This window comes from Malurus melanocephalus, unplaced genomic scaffold (genome assembly GCF_030028575.1).
Source record: "Malurus melanocephalus ecotype Western Australia unplaced genomic scaffold, MMel_1.1 scaffold_715, whole genome shotgun sequence".
NCBI lineage: Eukaryota > Metazoa > Chordata > Aves > Passeriformes > Maluridae > Malurus > Malurus melanocephalus.
In genome coordinates, this window is record NW_026623947.1 from 191414 (window position 1) to 207233 (window position 15820).

General features: G+C 40.1%; 1 protein-coding gene across 2 annotated transcripts in view; it reads right to left on the minus strand.

Moving 5' to 3' along the window:
• Positions 1–14736: 14736 nt before the first annotated feature.
• Positions 14737–15820, minus strand: part of PIK3C3 (phosphatidylinositol 3-kinase catalytic subunit type 3) — a 67238-nt gene continuing 66154 nt past the window's right edge. For both annotated transcript variants that reach the window (XM_057384528.1, XM_057384527.1), the window contains one exon: positions 14737–15471. In XM_057384528.1, the coding sequence (XP_057240511.1) occupies positions 15457–15471 (15 nt within the window). In that variant the 3' untranslated portion in view covers positions 14737–15456. The remainder of the gene's footprint in view (positions 15472–15820) is intronic.

A 15820-nucleotide genomic window follows, 5' to 3' on the forward strand; every position in this document is an offset into this window, starting at 1 on the left:
ATGAGAAGTGAGGGCTAATGCTTCCTAACAAAGGTGATAATTTTGCCCCTGGATCCAAGGTGATGAAACAGCATTTTTCAGTAAGATACCATGCTGAGTTCAGAGATTACTTTTTTATATAAAATTCAAGCCCCCCAATATCCCCTATTCTGGGGATTGGTGGAGGAGAAATTAGGTAGCATAATTTTATTTGACAGACATCAAAGCTAAGGAGAACATTTTCAGTGCTGGAAGGTTTATGTTATCACTTTTCATCCATCTGAGCTTCCTCACAGTATAACTGCTGAAGCTGCYGGCTGATTTCAACTATATCTGGACTGAGGAGGTCACAAAGAGATTTTATGAATGTATGTTTCATGCAAATGAATCTTCAATCAAGAAGGGAGACTGTATTAATTTTCCTGCTGATTAAAACAGCTGCAGTGTGAGAGCAAGAATCATTAAAAGGAGAAGGAGCACCAGAAATTTTTATAAACCTTCTAGCTTTAAGAGAAAAAAAAAACCCAAACTAAACCATTAAATAGTGTCACCAGTTGCTCTTTGGCAGGCACAAGAAAATTCAGCTGAGTGACCAGTTCATTGCAGACCAGCCTCTTCCAGTCTTCAACACTTCCAGTGTTCGATGAACCAGTTGCTCCAGTGCATTATTTTGGGTGTCCAAGAGATGCCCCCTTGGGTTTGGTCAGTACCTGGAAGGAATCAAAGCCAACACTGTCTTTTTTCTCCTTTGGTAACTGATTCTGAGTTTGCTTGCTTCCCTTCACATGTGCACGTCTCCTAGAAAACAGCTTCAGTTCACCTAATTCAAACTCCACAGCASTCTCCTATAATTTTGGTGGTGTGCCTGAGGCAAATAAAGAAGTCTGATGACTTTTGTGGCTGTTAAACCCCTTGTGTCCAAGAATTTCAATCCATCTCATTTAAATGTCTGCTGTTCATTTACCCCACTAGATTATCTGACTACTAAAAGACGAGACATCAAGATGAATGGGGCACTGATCTTCTAAACCACCCTCAGCCCACAATGAAATTTACCCAAAGAATTTCAGCCCTTCACAGAAAGCCCTTTAGAAGGCAGTGAAATCATGGAGGAAKAACTGGACTTATTCTGGAAACTCAGCTGCCTTCCCAAAATATAGAGATATTCCCTAAGGGCTGGGAAGGACAGAGCTCTGGGGTCTCTGTTTCCTTCCACAGACTGCTCAGCAGCTACATGCATTCCTCAACATGAGCTTTTTCACTCATATCACAGATTCTGGGGGCTCTAAGCAGWGCACAGAAACTGATTTATCTTCATTTAAGTGCTAACAAGGCATAKCTTTCTTTGAACTGGAGCACTTCAACTACATTAGTCACTTCTCTCAGTTAAACTTTTTTTTCCATCCAATTTCTTCATTCAGGAGAATCCTGTCTTTTCCCACTATGTTTCATGTTAATTCGTACGATTCCATCACACACAATCTCACAGTGCAACAGAGAGGCAGGAATGAGTCGTGGGACAATGGAAAGAAAAGGCTGTCCCAAACTGGGTTTGCTGCTGGAGAAAATCTCCCATGGAAACACACTATGAGTAAGATCTGAAAGAGGCATTCTGAGCCACAGCACAGGTGTCCTCTCCTCATCCTTTGGGAAGAAACAAAATTAAAGAAGTTCTTTTTCTAAGRGACCTGTGCTGAGCCATTAAACCATTCCCCAAGGAAGCAGCACATCATTTTTATGTCTCTCAGACCTTGTGATCTGCAGGCAGTAATTCCCTTTTGATTGGGGTCTTTTTTACATACTGAGAGACCACAGCACATGATTAAAGTGGAATTCCAAAATGAGCTTTACTGCCTTCAGGGGCCTTCCAGAGCAGCCTCTCATGTCCTGCTGTGTCACTCTGGGTCTTTTCCCGTGGCAGATATAATTTCCATACACTACACTTGATTTCAGCTCATCAAACAGCTCCACCCGTYGAAAACATTGAGCTGGAAACAAACCTTAACAAAATATACATGTACAAATACAGGTAGATTTTCCCTCTTTTGGGAAAGGGAGAAAACCCCAATACCCCCAGTTCAATTTGTAATCAGGGCCAGGGTTTGCTTTCATGGCAAGTCCCTGTGTGGAAGAGTGATTAAAGGGAACAAAACCATTGTGTGCTGAGTTTTAGAAAAGTCTGTCCAAACCATCKGAGAGGCAATTGACTCACAGGAGTGTGGGCTTGGCTTGACTATTATGGACTAAAAGTGTTTTTTTCAAAGCTCTTTGTGCTCATAAACGCTATCTGTAACATCTTTCATGGCGCTTTTTCTGCAAGGCACAATGTGAGCTCACACACAGTGAATAATTAACAGCCAATGGGCTAAGAAWAGTGGATATGGGAACAGCTTCCAAGAGGGATTTTTGTCTCTTTTTCTCACTTGACTTTTCAGGCGAATATTTAAATAGTCAGAGACAGAAGGGATTATATCCTAAAGGTAATTAGTATCAATCAGTCATCAAAACTAGCTGCTGTCRTGAGCTCTCATGAATGAGGACTCCAACAGCTTGGGGGATTGTGCCACACAGAGAGGCTCTGGCCATGTCCTTGCTCCAGTCCCTGGAGCATGGTGGGACTTCCATCAGCCAAGAGATTCCTGAGGGAAATCACAGAACCACGGAAAGAAGAAGAAGCACTCGGGGAAATAATGCCAGCCCCTGGTTTGCAGCCTGGGGCCCAAGAAGGACATGCTCTGGCTCTCCTTCTTCTGCAGAACTTCCATCAGTAGCTGACAGCTCTTGTACCGTGGTTGGTGAAACTCTCATGATGTCTGAGTTTCCCAAAGGGAATTATTTTTTTTCATATTTCTTCAGAGCAAACCCATCTGATTGAAGCTGCCAGAAACTGAGAGGTTCACCTGTTCTCAGAGCCCTGATTTAAGTGCTGGTGGTGTTTAAACCCAGAAAAACAARCACAATGTAATGATCAACCTGAGGCACAAACTTTAAGGTCAAGGGGAGTGACTGAGAGATTTGTCAAAGTGATCTGACTCAGTGGGTGGAGYCACCACCACAGACACTCAAATTCTGCTTAAAACCCATTTTAAGCACTCAGCTTCCTCCTTTTCCTTTCTGTACAATCTCAGCATTTAAATAAAGGCAATTTTTATCCCRCTTCCACAACTGTTACGTGTTTCTTTTGTGTACGATGCTTTARATGTTCTTTAATTATCATCACACATAATTGAAGAATATTATCAAAGCAATCAAACTGCAGACAAAGGGACTTGGAACAGTTACAGCTGTGTTCAGCTCTTCAGATGAAGCTCACAACAGCTTCAAGACACAGAATGTATCAGGTTTGGGTGCTGGCCAGAGACATCAGCACTCACCCAGGGCAGATAAGAGGGGAAAAAGAAAAAAACCCAACAAAACCAAAACCCCCAAACCCAAAGCTGGAATATTCTAAACAGAAGAGGTGTGTTATTCCATGAGATACTCAAACAAAACTGGCAGCATTCCCAGGTTAGTAAACTGGAATTCCTCCTTTCTACCATCATCATTCCAAAGACTGGGAGTGCAGGCACCAGCAGGAAAAAAGGCAGCCTGAACCAATACCGAAGCATAATTGATCTGATTCCTAATCACTGCCCCACGGGGCCCAGCAGTGCTTTAAAAACAAGATGTATTTAATCACAGTGTCTCACTGACAWCGGTTCAAAGGCAGCTTCAGCTGCTCTCATCTTCAAGAGGAAACTTGCTCGCCCAGGCTTCAATTAATCCCCACATTGCCCAATTTCTCAATATTTTCAACCTTGTACAGATTCTCTGCACAAAATCCTGTTACATCCACTTACTCTTCTCTGTTTGAGCACACAGGTCTTCAGCCAAAAAGGAAGTATAAAAACTCTTAGCCAGACTTTTCCTGCCCTGCACAGCAAGCCAATGGTGCAGCTGCTTATTAAATTCTTTATTTGTCATCATCAAAACTGAAGAAAACCCCCAGGGTTGAATTTCTATTTTTGTCCACTACAGAGATAGCCAATCTTCTGGCTTATGCTAATCAAGTTCTTTCCTATTTTGCCTAAGAATTAATTATGATAAAACATTTCTTCAGCATATGCTTCAGATTTTCCTAAAACTGTAGGATTTGCTTTTTTAAACAGGAAAGTCTTCAGCCTTCTAATATACTCATGTGTTTTGCAAAAGGCACAGATTTCCTAATTCCCATTTGACATTAGGTCATTTAAGTAATTTTATTTATACTTCTATATTTCAGAAGTGCCCAGGCCTCTGAAAAGCATATCGAATATTCACTTGAATAGTTTTCAGTATGGAATTTCCTGTATTATATATTAAATGTATTTTTTTTTAAATAAATCTCAGAATACTGCATTCATGAAAAGAGATATGAGAATGGAACTTTCTTGCTGAACAAACCTAACCTCTGTGCAAATAATTTCTTTTCTTAAGGCATATTATCTTCTTTTAAGACAAACACTGATTTTTTTTTTTTATTTTTTTTTTATTTTTTTTTAAGCAGCACATTTGCAGTGAAATGGATCACAAAGTGCAAATTTCTAAACAGGACCAGCCATGCAGGGTCAGCTTATCATGTCATGTCCTCAACTGTGCCGAGTAACAAAAGTCAAAATGTTGGTAAGAATGTTGGTAAGAATGCATGAGAATTTGTTTATTCTTTGTTTCTAATGACTTGTAAATTCAAGAAATTCAAGAATTGTGGGTAATATTGTATTTAACTGACCTTGATGAATGTTTCTTCTCTCCATTTATCTAATTGCTATTTAGCACCCACAAAACACTCTGATAAAGAGCTCCACAGTTCAATTTTGCACTGTGTAAAAAGCCCTTTCTTTTATTTGTTTCCAACCTTTGTCTTGTTAATTTCCTTTTGATACCATCTGTTCTCAAAGAAAGAGGAAAATACAGTAATTTCTTCTTCACTGCTTTTTTTTCCCTTATGACTCAGGATTTTCACAGAATAGTTTAGGATAGAAAAACTCTCTTGAGAGCACCTGGTCCAACCCTTCTGCCCAATCAGGGCAGGTGTTGTCCAGTTGGTTTTTGTGCACCTCCACTGATGGAGATTTCAATGCTTCCCTGGGCTACCTGTCCCCAAATCTGACCACCTCCACACCTCTTGTCCTGTCACTGGACACKACAGAGAACAGTCTGACTCYCCTCTCCATTCCTTTCCGCTGATTGTTGATACACGTGGATCACTGAACCTTCCCAGGCTGAGCAGCTCCTGCTCTCTCAGCCTCTCCTTACAGTGAAGTCCCTTCCTCACCAAGTTTTTATCTTTGTTGTACTGGGTAGCCCAGAACTGGACACTGCACTGCAGATTTTAAGAACTCTGTCACATCCTCCTTCATCCATCTCCTTGCAAGACTGAAGCTTCCTGGTCCAGCTCTTGGTCTTGTGTWAGGAGGCATTTTCTTCCCTTGCTTATGTTTTTCACTAATCTTCCTATTCCTTAGCCCAAYCCATTTTGGAACCCATTTTGGAATGGGACAACCATAGCTCTGCTTGCATTCAGAGCGTGGATGCACTTGCACACATGCAGCAGCATGAGAATGTTTTCTTGACATTCTCTAATTCTAACAAATCCTAATGCTCAACTGTTCTTTGACTGTACTGCTACGAAAAAATGTTTTTCTAGAAACATTCTGGGCATTAGAACTCTGAAATCTCTTTCCTGAATAAGCATTTTAACAGCTGGAGCTGTGTCATGCCAGACTTTTCATAGTGGACTCAGTCACAGGAAGGCATTACTGACCCTTTAGCRACAATATTTTTCAGACTCAAGTTTTGGCTTTTTCTTTCCAGCTGTATCTTGTGTAATGTTAAGGTTTCTGAATATAYTACCTGTTTTGTTCTCCACTAGAAGTCATTTGGGGCAGTGTAGCAAGCTTAAATGATTCTACTGGGTGCTTACAGAGTTTGGTTTAAAACGAGYAATTGACAGTCCTCACTGTGAACTAGAAAACAAAACCTTAATTTCTTTTTTTTTCTGGTATTTTCAGGATGACTGAAGTGAAAATGTGTGAGCACACATTTTCTTCCCAGGTTTTTATGTAACTRTCCACTGTCCTTCTCATTTTACAGTTAATTTAACTATCAAGATCTAGCTATGTTATTTACAAATGCCATGTAATTTGGGCTTGGATTACTGGTTTGTTCCATCATTATTTATATTGCAGGAAYGCTCATTGATTCCAGACCTTTGGTAATAATCACTATGCAAATGTAATGATATGATCCTTGCTCAGAGGGGYTTGCAGATTTAAAGAGCAAGAGAAGATAACACAGATGGATGCAACAGATGAAAGGAGAACCACTTGGATAACATGATACTGGATGCAAGGTATCTAGGAGTTAAAGGAGACTGGCAAAATGTCCTACATGTGAAATGGAAAACAGCTGGCATGATATCCATGGARCACTGGGATGAAATCTGTCCTTTAYTGTGGMAACAGGAATTCACTGTAAGTATTTCAAATCCAARTAAACCTAATTTCTTCAATTATTTAAATAAATATTAATTAAAAAAGAATCCCCCTTCTCACCCTCAATCACGCTGGATTTTATAGAATTAAACAAAATATGAGTGTTATAATCAATAAAATCCCCAAGAGACACTTGAAAACTGCAGTATGAGTAAAAATTCAAGYTTAACTTCAAATAATTCATTTAAATCTTTACCTTAGAAAAGTTAATAATTTATGCCTTGCCTGGCATCTTTCCACTACCAGGAAATGAACACATTTGCTATTTTAAGCTTCGCAAAACACCAAAAGCGGGTAAATAAGAGAGATCAGAGAAAGCACATCTAAGGTCTAGCTATCAGGGAAATGGGATGCCATGGGAAGATTCAGAACCCAAGCTGGGCATAACAGAACAGCTACTGGATTTCCTGGGGCCGTGTAATTATCTCCTCTGTGATTCAACCTTGGCTGATRTGCCCTGTGGTGTGAAATGCACTTCACTCTGCTCCAGCCTCTGAGAAAATGGCATTTCTGGAATGCGGTGCTCTCCGCTGCAACATCAACCATTAATAAATTTAGGGAAAAGCAGTCTGTTTTCTTGGGACACCCACCATCTCCTGTGGTTCTGGGCAGAGACTGCTCATTGTAGCTAACACAGAATCACAGAATGGTTTGGGTTAGAAGGAGCCTTGAAGATCATCTCATTCCAACTCCCTGCCAYGGTCAGGGGCACTTTTCACTAGCCCAGGTTGCCCCAAGACCCATTCACGGGCATGTGAGTGAGAGAAAAGTATCCCACTGCTCAGTGATAAGGTTTGTACTCCTTGTACTTTATGTGAAAACCTCAACTTCTGGTGAAGTTTGGCTCACAGAAACAAGCTGGATGAAAATGTGATAGGATTTACCCTTTTCCTCAACATTCCTGTACCTATGACTCCTCTGGGAAAAGAAGTGTGTGACTACACAATCAAAAAAAAAAAAAAAAAAAAAAAAAAAAAAAAAAAAAAAAAAAAAAAAAAAAAAAAGCCTAAATGTGAGTTGGATGCTCACTTAATCCACACCTCCCAGTGAATTCCACTGCTCACAGAGTCTGTATGCCCAGAGCTGTGGAACTCTTCTCAGGAATGGAGATGACCCAGTGCTTTGAACCCCTCTGCTGAAAACTAGAACTTGACTCCCTTAAAATTGTCCAAGCTTCCCATGGCWGGGACATCCAGTTAGGGATGCCCTCTGTTTGCAAGGAACATGTCAGCACTGGAAAACAGAACTGTCACTCGTGTACCTCAGTTTCACAAAAATACCTGCATCAAGTTTCCAACATAGTTCATGGAAATCATTCATAAGAGTCAGTGTAATTTAGTAATTTCACATACAGCTCATACTAAAGCAGGYATGTGGGCCTTGATCCAATTTGGCTAAAATGCACAAAATGCCATTTGAAATGGATGTGGCAGCGTGACAAAGAAACATGAAAAACATGGGTAAGGCTACTGTAGATCAATAGGGTCCAGGAGGGATACTGGTTAAATCCAGGACCTACCTYGAACAAACCTCCTTTAGAAATCCTAATCTGTGATCCAAAGATAAAGCTAAGGTTGGTGATCCTTGCCCGTTTTCTTGGCAAGACAAATGGGAAGGAAGAGATTCTTGTGTAATTCTTCAAAGGTGGTGAAAAACTAAACAGGATCCTGTAGGTACTGAAACACAGAGGATTAGGACAAGCACACAGCTGGTAGCTTAATCTAGTATAATTAAAGAAGGGGTAATTGCCCAAATCTGTGTCAACATGGCAGCAACTGCAGCAGTCCCAGATTCCTTCTTTATGCTCCTGTATTACAGTATTTAGTGCAAACTGAATTCAAGTATTAAYCTGTGACAGCATCTTCAGAGAGAGTCAAACCCAAGACTGGTGCTGCAGCCACAAAGCCCAGGACAGATGGAACCCTGACCATCAACTGAGCTGCCTTTGCACCAACACCAGGGCTGGACAATGGCAATGGCTACAACAGAACTCGGTATGCAAAAAGAAAAGAAAAAAAAAAAACCACAATCTTTTTATGACTGAACAACAGGCTCAACACTAAAGCTATTGAGGAACATTAGTAGGTACATGACCAGGGACATAAACATCAGCAAYCAAATAATGAAATAGTAGAAAAGCATATGCTTTGGTATGCACACATAATAGAGATGCAAGACTGAGCTGTAGGAATCCTGATTTATGCTGATTTCCAAGTTAATGAGTTGTTCTTGCTTATTTATATATCTCAAACTGYAAATGACAAAATAATCCCTGGGACTCATAATTCTCACTTGTTCTTGTACAGCCCCATTTGCATTCCGTGTGGTGATAAACTAGAAAAAAAAATAATTGTACAGCTTTTAGCTATCCTTCTGGCTGGATCTCTTCATTAAATGAAAATAGTTTATCTGTTACAASATATTAAATCAGGATCAGGTACACACCAAGAGACAGATGCAGGCAACATGCACCCCGATAAGAAGGCCTGTCAACATGTCATGTGGCTGTTGCTTGCTTAAGATGAAAAACTGCAGTATTTCAGTTCATTTTTAATTGTTCATGTGCAGAACTGCAAGATTAATTAATGAAAGCACAGCAACATTTTTATTTTCCCTTTACTAGAGTTTTCTGAGACAGAAGGGTGGAGAGAACTGCCAGAACACTGTTTGACACGAACGGGGGTTCCAGAAAATACATTTCTTCAGGCACCTTTGAGCTCTAAGGTGTGGAACAAACACAATGAAGTGAACCAAGCCTGAATCTAAAGTGCAATCAAAACACACTGTTATTTGGCAAGTTATAATGGCACTTTCCAGATCCATCTCAAATTAAAGCCCCAAGCTATGGTACTTCTTATATGAGACAAGCTAAAAATGGGTTCTGCGCTGCTGGGTTTACAGAGTTGGGAGGAAAATGGAAGTTCAAGAAGCAAAAATTCTGCAAGGCCAGTGGACAACATGCCACGATTGTAGCACAGAGACTCTCAGTTCTCGTTTCAAAGTAGCATCTGTCAAGCTAGAAGCTGAACAGGAGCTGAGACCTGTCATCTCCTTGTTTGCAGAGTAAGGTACCACACAGCACCTTGTTACTGGCACACTGCAACTTGGAAAAGATGAGTGAAATATGGCCCAACATTCTTGAAAAGATATCACCTACATGTTTTAGTAAATTTTGTGCATTAACTACACAAAAAAACTCTGAACTATACAACTGGATTTTTTTCCCATATTTAGGATTTCAACAAGTACTACAGATCTTACAGGTCTCTGTAGCCAGGTCTCTGGCATGCAGTTTGCTTATAAGACAAGCTCATACACTATGCCAAGGTTTGCTGCTGTGCTTTCCCCTGGAAAAGCAGAACCTGACCAGAGACCTCAGCTGAACCTCTCGTATAAACAAAAAGCTTCCTGGCGTGCCAGCACTGTCCTCACCCSTGAGGTTGGTGGATGACTCAGACAACMATCACTGCATCAACCACCTCCCCTTCACCTCCCTTGGGTCAGAAAACTCAGCATCTGAGTCCATCACTGCACGCAGCAGGGATAGACAAAGTGAGAAAAATTCCAAGTTTAAGCTGAAATGGAAGCTGCCTACTTCAGGGAATAGACACTGCTACTAGAMCAGCTGTGCTTCCATCAGAAATCTCTCACTTGTATGTCAATTAATGAAAATACAGCACTAGAAAAATGACAGGATAGCTGAATGTACTGAATGAGTGCAACTGACATCACCAGACATGGGGGAAAAAACAATCCAGTATCTACTGGAAATAAAACAAAAAGCTCTGTTCCTGCCCTGAGAACACAGTGTCCCACCACAAGATGTTACRCCACCAGGCAGGCAAGATACAAAGCCATCTCTCTCCATACATGCACCCAGGCATGCAACTTAGGCTACCCCACCTAAAATTCAAAGGGAAGAAGTTTGTGGACAAATCGTTAAAAGCAGAAATTTCCCCTAATTATTTTCCATCCTCTCAGCCAGAAAACTCTATATATGTCTGCACAAGAAAATGAACTTTTTAAAAAAACAATTTTTCTTTCATAATTTGAGGTTTTTTTCTATCAGTAATCAGCAAGAGATGTTGCATTAGACATGAGAGAGAAAACCCTWTGATTAAAATTAACTTTGTACTCGGACCAGTGAAAGAAGACACACCTAAAAAAGGACTGTGACAAATTATGTCCCCGTTTTAGATGAAGTAGAGACAAAGGAGTTTGCCTGGCACTGTGGGATGTGCATTTGCGTGATTTACCTGTTGATATTCCAATCAACATCTAAGCACCACCATGACAAAAAAAGTGGAATTATCTGACTGTCACTGTGAGGAYTACAGGCTGGACTAAGGTGAATTGCTTGACCATGGAAGAAAGGATTCCAGAGYGACCAGAAGTATCCACACTGGTTCAGCCACACCTTCACATCACTTTTTCTGCACTGCAGGTTATGAACACTGACGCTTGCACACTGCCACCTTCTGATCCCTCACCAMTGGTGAAAAGGGTGGGGAAAATTTAGGACACTCTTTTTGTTAAATTTTGCACAGCTTCTAATTGCAGAAAGCTTTTGTTTGGAATTTAGGTACATCCCTAGGGTATAGGTTAAMTCCCTTTGGAAAGGACTGTTCCACACACAGCTGAAGTGATCAACACCTSTGTGCAGATGAATCTTCCCCACGTAGTGTTCTTGCTGTTTCATGTTTGAACCACTTCACTGTTAATGCTCAGGAACCAACTGGGGTTGTGTCAGAGGAGGGAACAAATGGACTATGCACAATCCAATATGAATCAAGCAGTATCATTTTATTACTTTCTTACACCTTTTWTAACTAAATTTCTTCCATACAYGMRACTACATATATCATGATTGGTTACATGCACTGTTCAAGCGGCAWTCATGCAGCAAAATACTATGGCTGACAAGCAGTATTTAAGTCAAGCTGGCAGCAGATAATAAGCAAAAAAGTTCCTTGAGGTTCTTATCTCTCAAACTTCTTCCTTATTTCGTTGTAACCTTCTTTCTTCCTTGGCTCATCCTCCTTAACCAGGCCTATGCGTCAGCAGGCCTCACTCCTTATGGCTGGTGCAGAATGTGTCCAGTTTCTTCTCAGAATCTGTCCTCCACAGGGTTGGGCATTTTATCCTCCAAAATTAAATCCCTTTCCCCAGGCAGGGTCCCATCTAACTCACAGAAGGATACGAGGACACCAAAATCACACTTTGAGCAGCCTTGCCATTACAAAGAATCATCACATCAGCTGAAGAGGTTACAAAAATCTATTTTAACACAATCCACCTGCAATCTTTTTTCAATGACTCCCTCAAGACTCCTTGAATCTAGGCTCTTCAGATACTTCATAATAACCACAGCATTTTACCATCTGCTGATGATAYCAGGTCCTGTGAGTAAAACCTCTCCTGACTACAAAAGGCAGGCCATTTACACTACCTCTCTTTCTGCTATCTCCGCTCTGCAAGGAGGTGTTAAGATTCCCATTCGCTGTTCCTCCTTCCTTTTTCCAAAGTCATTATTCCTGTAAGGCCTTGCAAAAAGCAGTTTTTAKTTTAAATTCCATGCAAGAACAACAAAACCAGGTAACTGTGTATGAGAATAGGGACATTTCTTGCCAAAAGGATAGAAGTTTTTTGTATTAAAAGCACAGAGCACATTCAAGTCTTTCTCACTCCCCTACCCTGTCTTCCCCAAAAATACTACTTTGGCAATTATTGCTTCTTCACCCCCCCAAAAAAGCCCACTGTGGCACTTTCTGCCTCTGATGCACTAGCAGGTGAAAACAACYAATGGTGGTCTTGGGAAGGAAAAATGAAATTATTTCATTTGCTTCTACCACCCTCAATCCCAAMGAAATACTAGACATTCAGTAAGAAAAAGAAATCAGGATAAGACCAAGATGAATGTTGAATGGCAAATAAAGCACCCACGAAATAGTTTTATGGTAGTTTTTATCTCTAGTTATATAAAATACRACTGCTGGGCAAAATAAGCCCATGGCGAAATTACTGAGTGTCCTATTTCTTTTGCTCTGTAATGCTTCCTGGAGACTTAASGGGGTGACTTTTGACAAGTTACTCTGTGACACAACTGGTACAGCCTGGTTTGGCATCAAACACTGCACCATGCTCTGATACACGTGAGGGAGCTCTCTGCCTCACTCCCTGCAGAGCTCTGTGTGTTCTTATCCCCTGCACATGCACTCACACAAACACAAGGCCAGGGTAAAACACCTGTCTGACATTCCCATTGGGACCTTCACCTGACTGGGGTTCCACCTTTGTGAAACATACAAGGATTTTACCTTTAAGAACTGTACTCTTAAATTTAAAACAGAGTGTTCAGTAGCTATTCAAGAGATTCAGAATTTATTAGCGACAACAGACACATAATGCACTCAYGGTATTATACAGTGATATCAAGCCATGATAGAAAACCTATTACACGTATGAACTCTAGTAAGTCAAAGCTTACTAGAAGGAATAGGAAAYAGGAAACCTTCCAGTTAAAACACAGGAACTTACTGCCCCCTCAGCACTCCAGCTTGTCTGGATTTACTTCTTTTCAACTGTTTTACTTTAAAAAAGTGATGCCACATGAAGAGCCATCCAATTTTACAAAACAAAGTCAGAACTTTGTATAAAACTGTTAAAAAAAGTATTGTTTTTTTTTTTTCAATTTTCAACAATACCTGATATTCAGAAGACAAGGCCTAAAGTCTAAATTTACTTACAGCTGGTATGTGGTAGCAGCCTCAGTGCTGTCCTGTTCCTCATTCTCTAAGGGTTCCTAAGAGCTAGCAACAGAACATGCACAACAGCCTAAAAAAAAGCCTCTAGCTGCATGAGAGACATATCCAGTTAGTCTGTCAGTGGTCACTGTTGTACAAAATTCTTTGGAAAATATGCTGAAAATAAATGCAGGGTCACTCAACATGTAGAAAACATGTATGAACACACTGTTTTCCCCTGATTCAGGCAAGCTTTGCTGTTTCTGTGCTTGATGATCTTCATTTAAAAACTGGACAGTCAATTACAGAGAAGTCAGGCTCTTCCTAAGCCTTACCTACTGTAATCACATTCCACTTGGGTTCATGTATGAACATTTACAGAGTTTTAACAGGCTGTTGTGTAGTCCAGCAAATGAMCAGGTTGATTAATGTTAAAACATAAGACATGGTGAACAACAATGCATTAATTCCTAAYGTGTTTATAAAGGTCAATATTTAACAGTTTATAAACATCCCTGCAAAGTGAAATGTGCCATAGGATGGAGTAGATGATGTCTTTTGGGTTTTAACAAGGAGACAACCTTGACCTATCTGATCAACTAATACACAGTGGGTCRTGCCCATATCCTTCATAATTAGACTTGAGCAGGAGGAACAGGAAGTKTTCTTCTCAAGAAATAGAGGAAAAATTCTACAATATATACAGTTGAAAGGGCTGGGGGGTCAGAGACAAGAACTCAAGTCAAATGAAGTGTGGCTGCTTCATGAAGATCAAAAGTTGTCTGAGCACGGTGGATGCRCATTCAAAACATATTAAAAAAAGGAAATTCTGCAAAAAAAATGGTCTTTTGACTCTGAACATCTGAGAAGTCCAGGCTCTTGGAACTATACTTGGAAGATACCACAAAGTATTGCACATAGAACAAGSTGATGCAAAACAGAGGCAGGAGAGAAATATGTTAAACAAATAAAACAAAACCACAATAAAATGGTAATTACTACTTCTCTAAAGAAGAGCTAAAGATACGAGGGGAACTGCTGTGGCTCTTTCACGGCACTGTGTGTTCCCAGCTAAATGTGCACTAAGTAACCAGGGTAATGAAGTTCTTAAGTCACACATACAGGGGAAAAGGACGAAAGCACAAAGCAAGATTGACTCACAAATACCAGTCAGATTCATATTCAAATCAGTCTCTCTTATCTTTATAATTAGGAAGGATTTMTTTCTGACTTAAAATGTTATTTAAAAGAATACAGGAGTATTAGAGCACCCTTTGAGAATAGTCACATATTTATGAAGAGCTAATTACATTGTTGATCATACAAGCCAAGATTCATTATGAACTCAACATGTGGCACAGAAGTCATTTCACRAGTGGCCTTATTCCAGCATCAAGTGAACTGAGAAGTGAAAATCCTTGCAAAAAACGAATAGTTATAAACATAATCCTCTAGCGTGCCATGTCTCAGCAGGTAAGATTAAAAAGACAAAACAGAACACCTCAAGACTGAACAACAAAGGTTTTATTAGAGTGAAGAATATATAATCACTGTACAGAAAACATTTAAAGCATGAAATACTGAACTGCTCACTGTGCATTCCTGTTGCTGAGCCTGTTAGTAATCATTTAATGGACTGCCTACAGCTGGGGTAACTTATCAGCATTTAAAAACACTTTTGTAAGCAGGCAAGAAATGATTGTCCGTTCTAAACGATAACATTGCTCAAGGCAGGAAATAAAGGATCATGTGAATTACATTTAAAACTTACTCAAAGAACAAAGTGGGTGGGCAGGGATGAGAGGGGATTGCCATATTTTTGTGAGGGGTTTTTTTGCACTGAGGAACTATAGCCTCCCTGCTTTAGCTTTGTATCTACTTCTATTTTTTAAATAAGAAAATATATTAACACGTACAAGAATTCACCATTAAATCCAACCTCTTCCAGTTATCTTTGGCTTGAGAGGAAGTTGCTTACTTCAACCTTTGAGGCCCCCAAGAACAGTACAAACAATCATTTTCCTATAAAAAATGGTTGGTTTTAAACCTTTGACGAACAGAGATTCAAAAAGCTTCTCTACCTTCTGAGTTTTCAGTTCGCCACCCTACCAAATCTGCAGCTTTTGCCTTCCAAAACTGTTTGGTGAAGTCCACAAGGGTTTGAGAAAGTGTCATGTCTGTCTTGAGCATTTACTTGCTTCCACCATGCACAGGCAAAAAGGTTATTTTCTCCAATACTAAAAGAAAAGCAAAAAACACAAAGCGCAGAGTTTACTCAACCTGGTTTACTCTCAAAGAACAAACGTTACATGCAAACTGAACTCTGTATTTAAAAACATAGTGAAAWATCTATGGCCAGGAGATTTTCAAAATCTTTTAAGGGAAAAAAACAGCATAGGAACCAATTCTATACTCCCCTGGACAAATTATTTCATCCAATCCACACAATCTTGCTGGTAGATGTTCCCTATTTTATTTTGGCACAGACAAACAGAAGCCCTGCACTGAGGTGCCAGCTTGGAGATATTCTAAAGCMATGCAACTCCTACAGCTGAAACTGAGTTTGCTCCTGAACAGGTATCAACC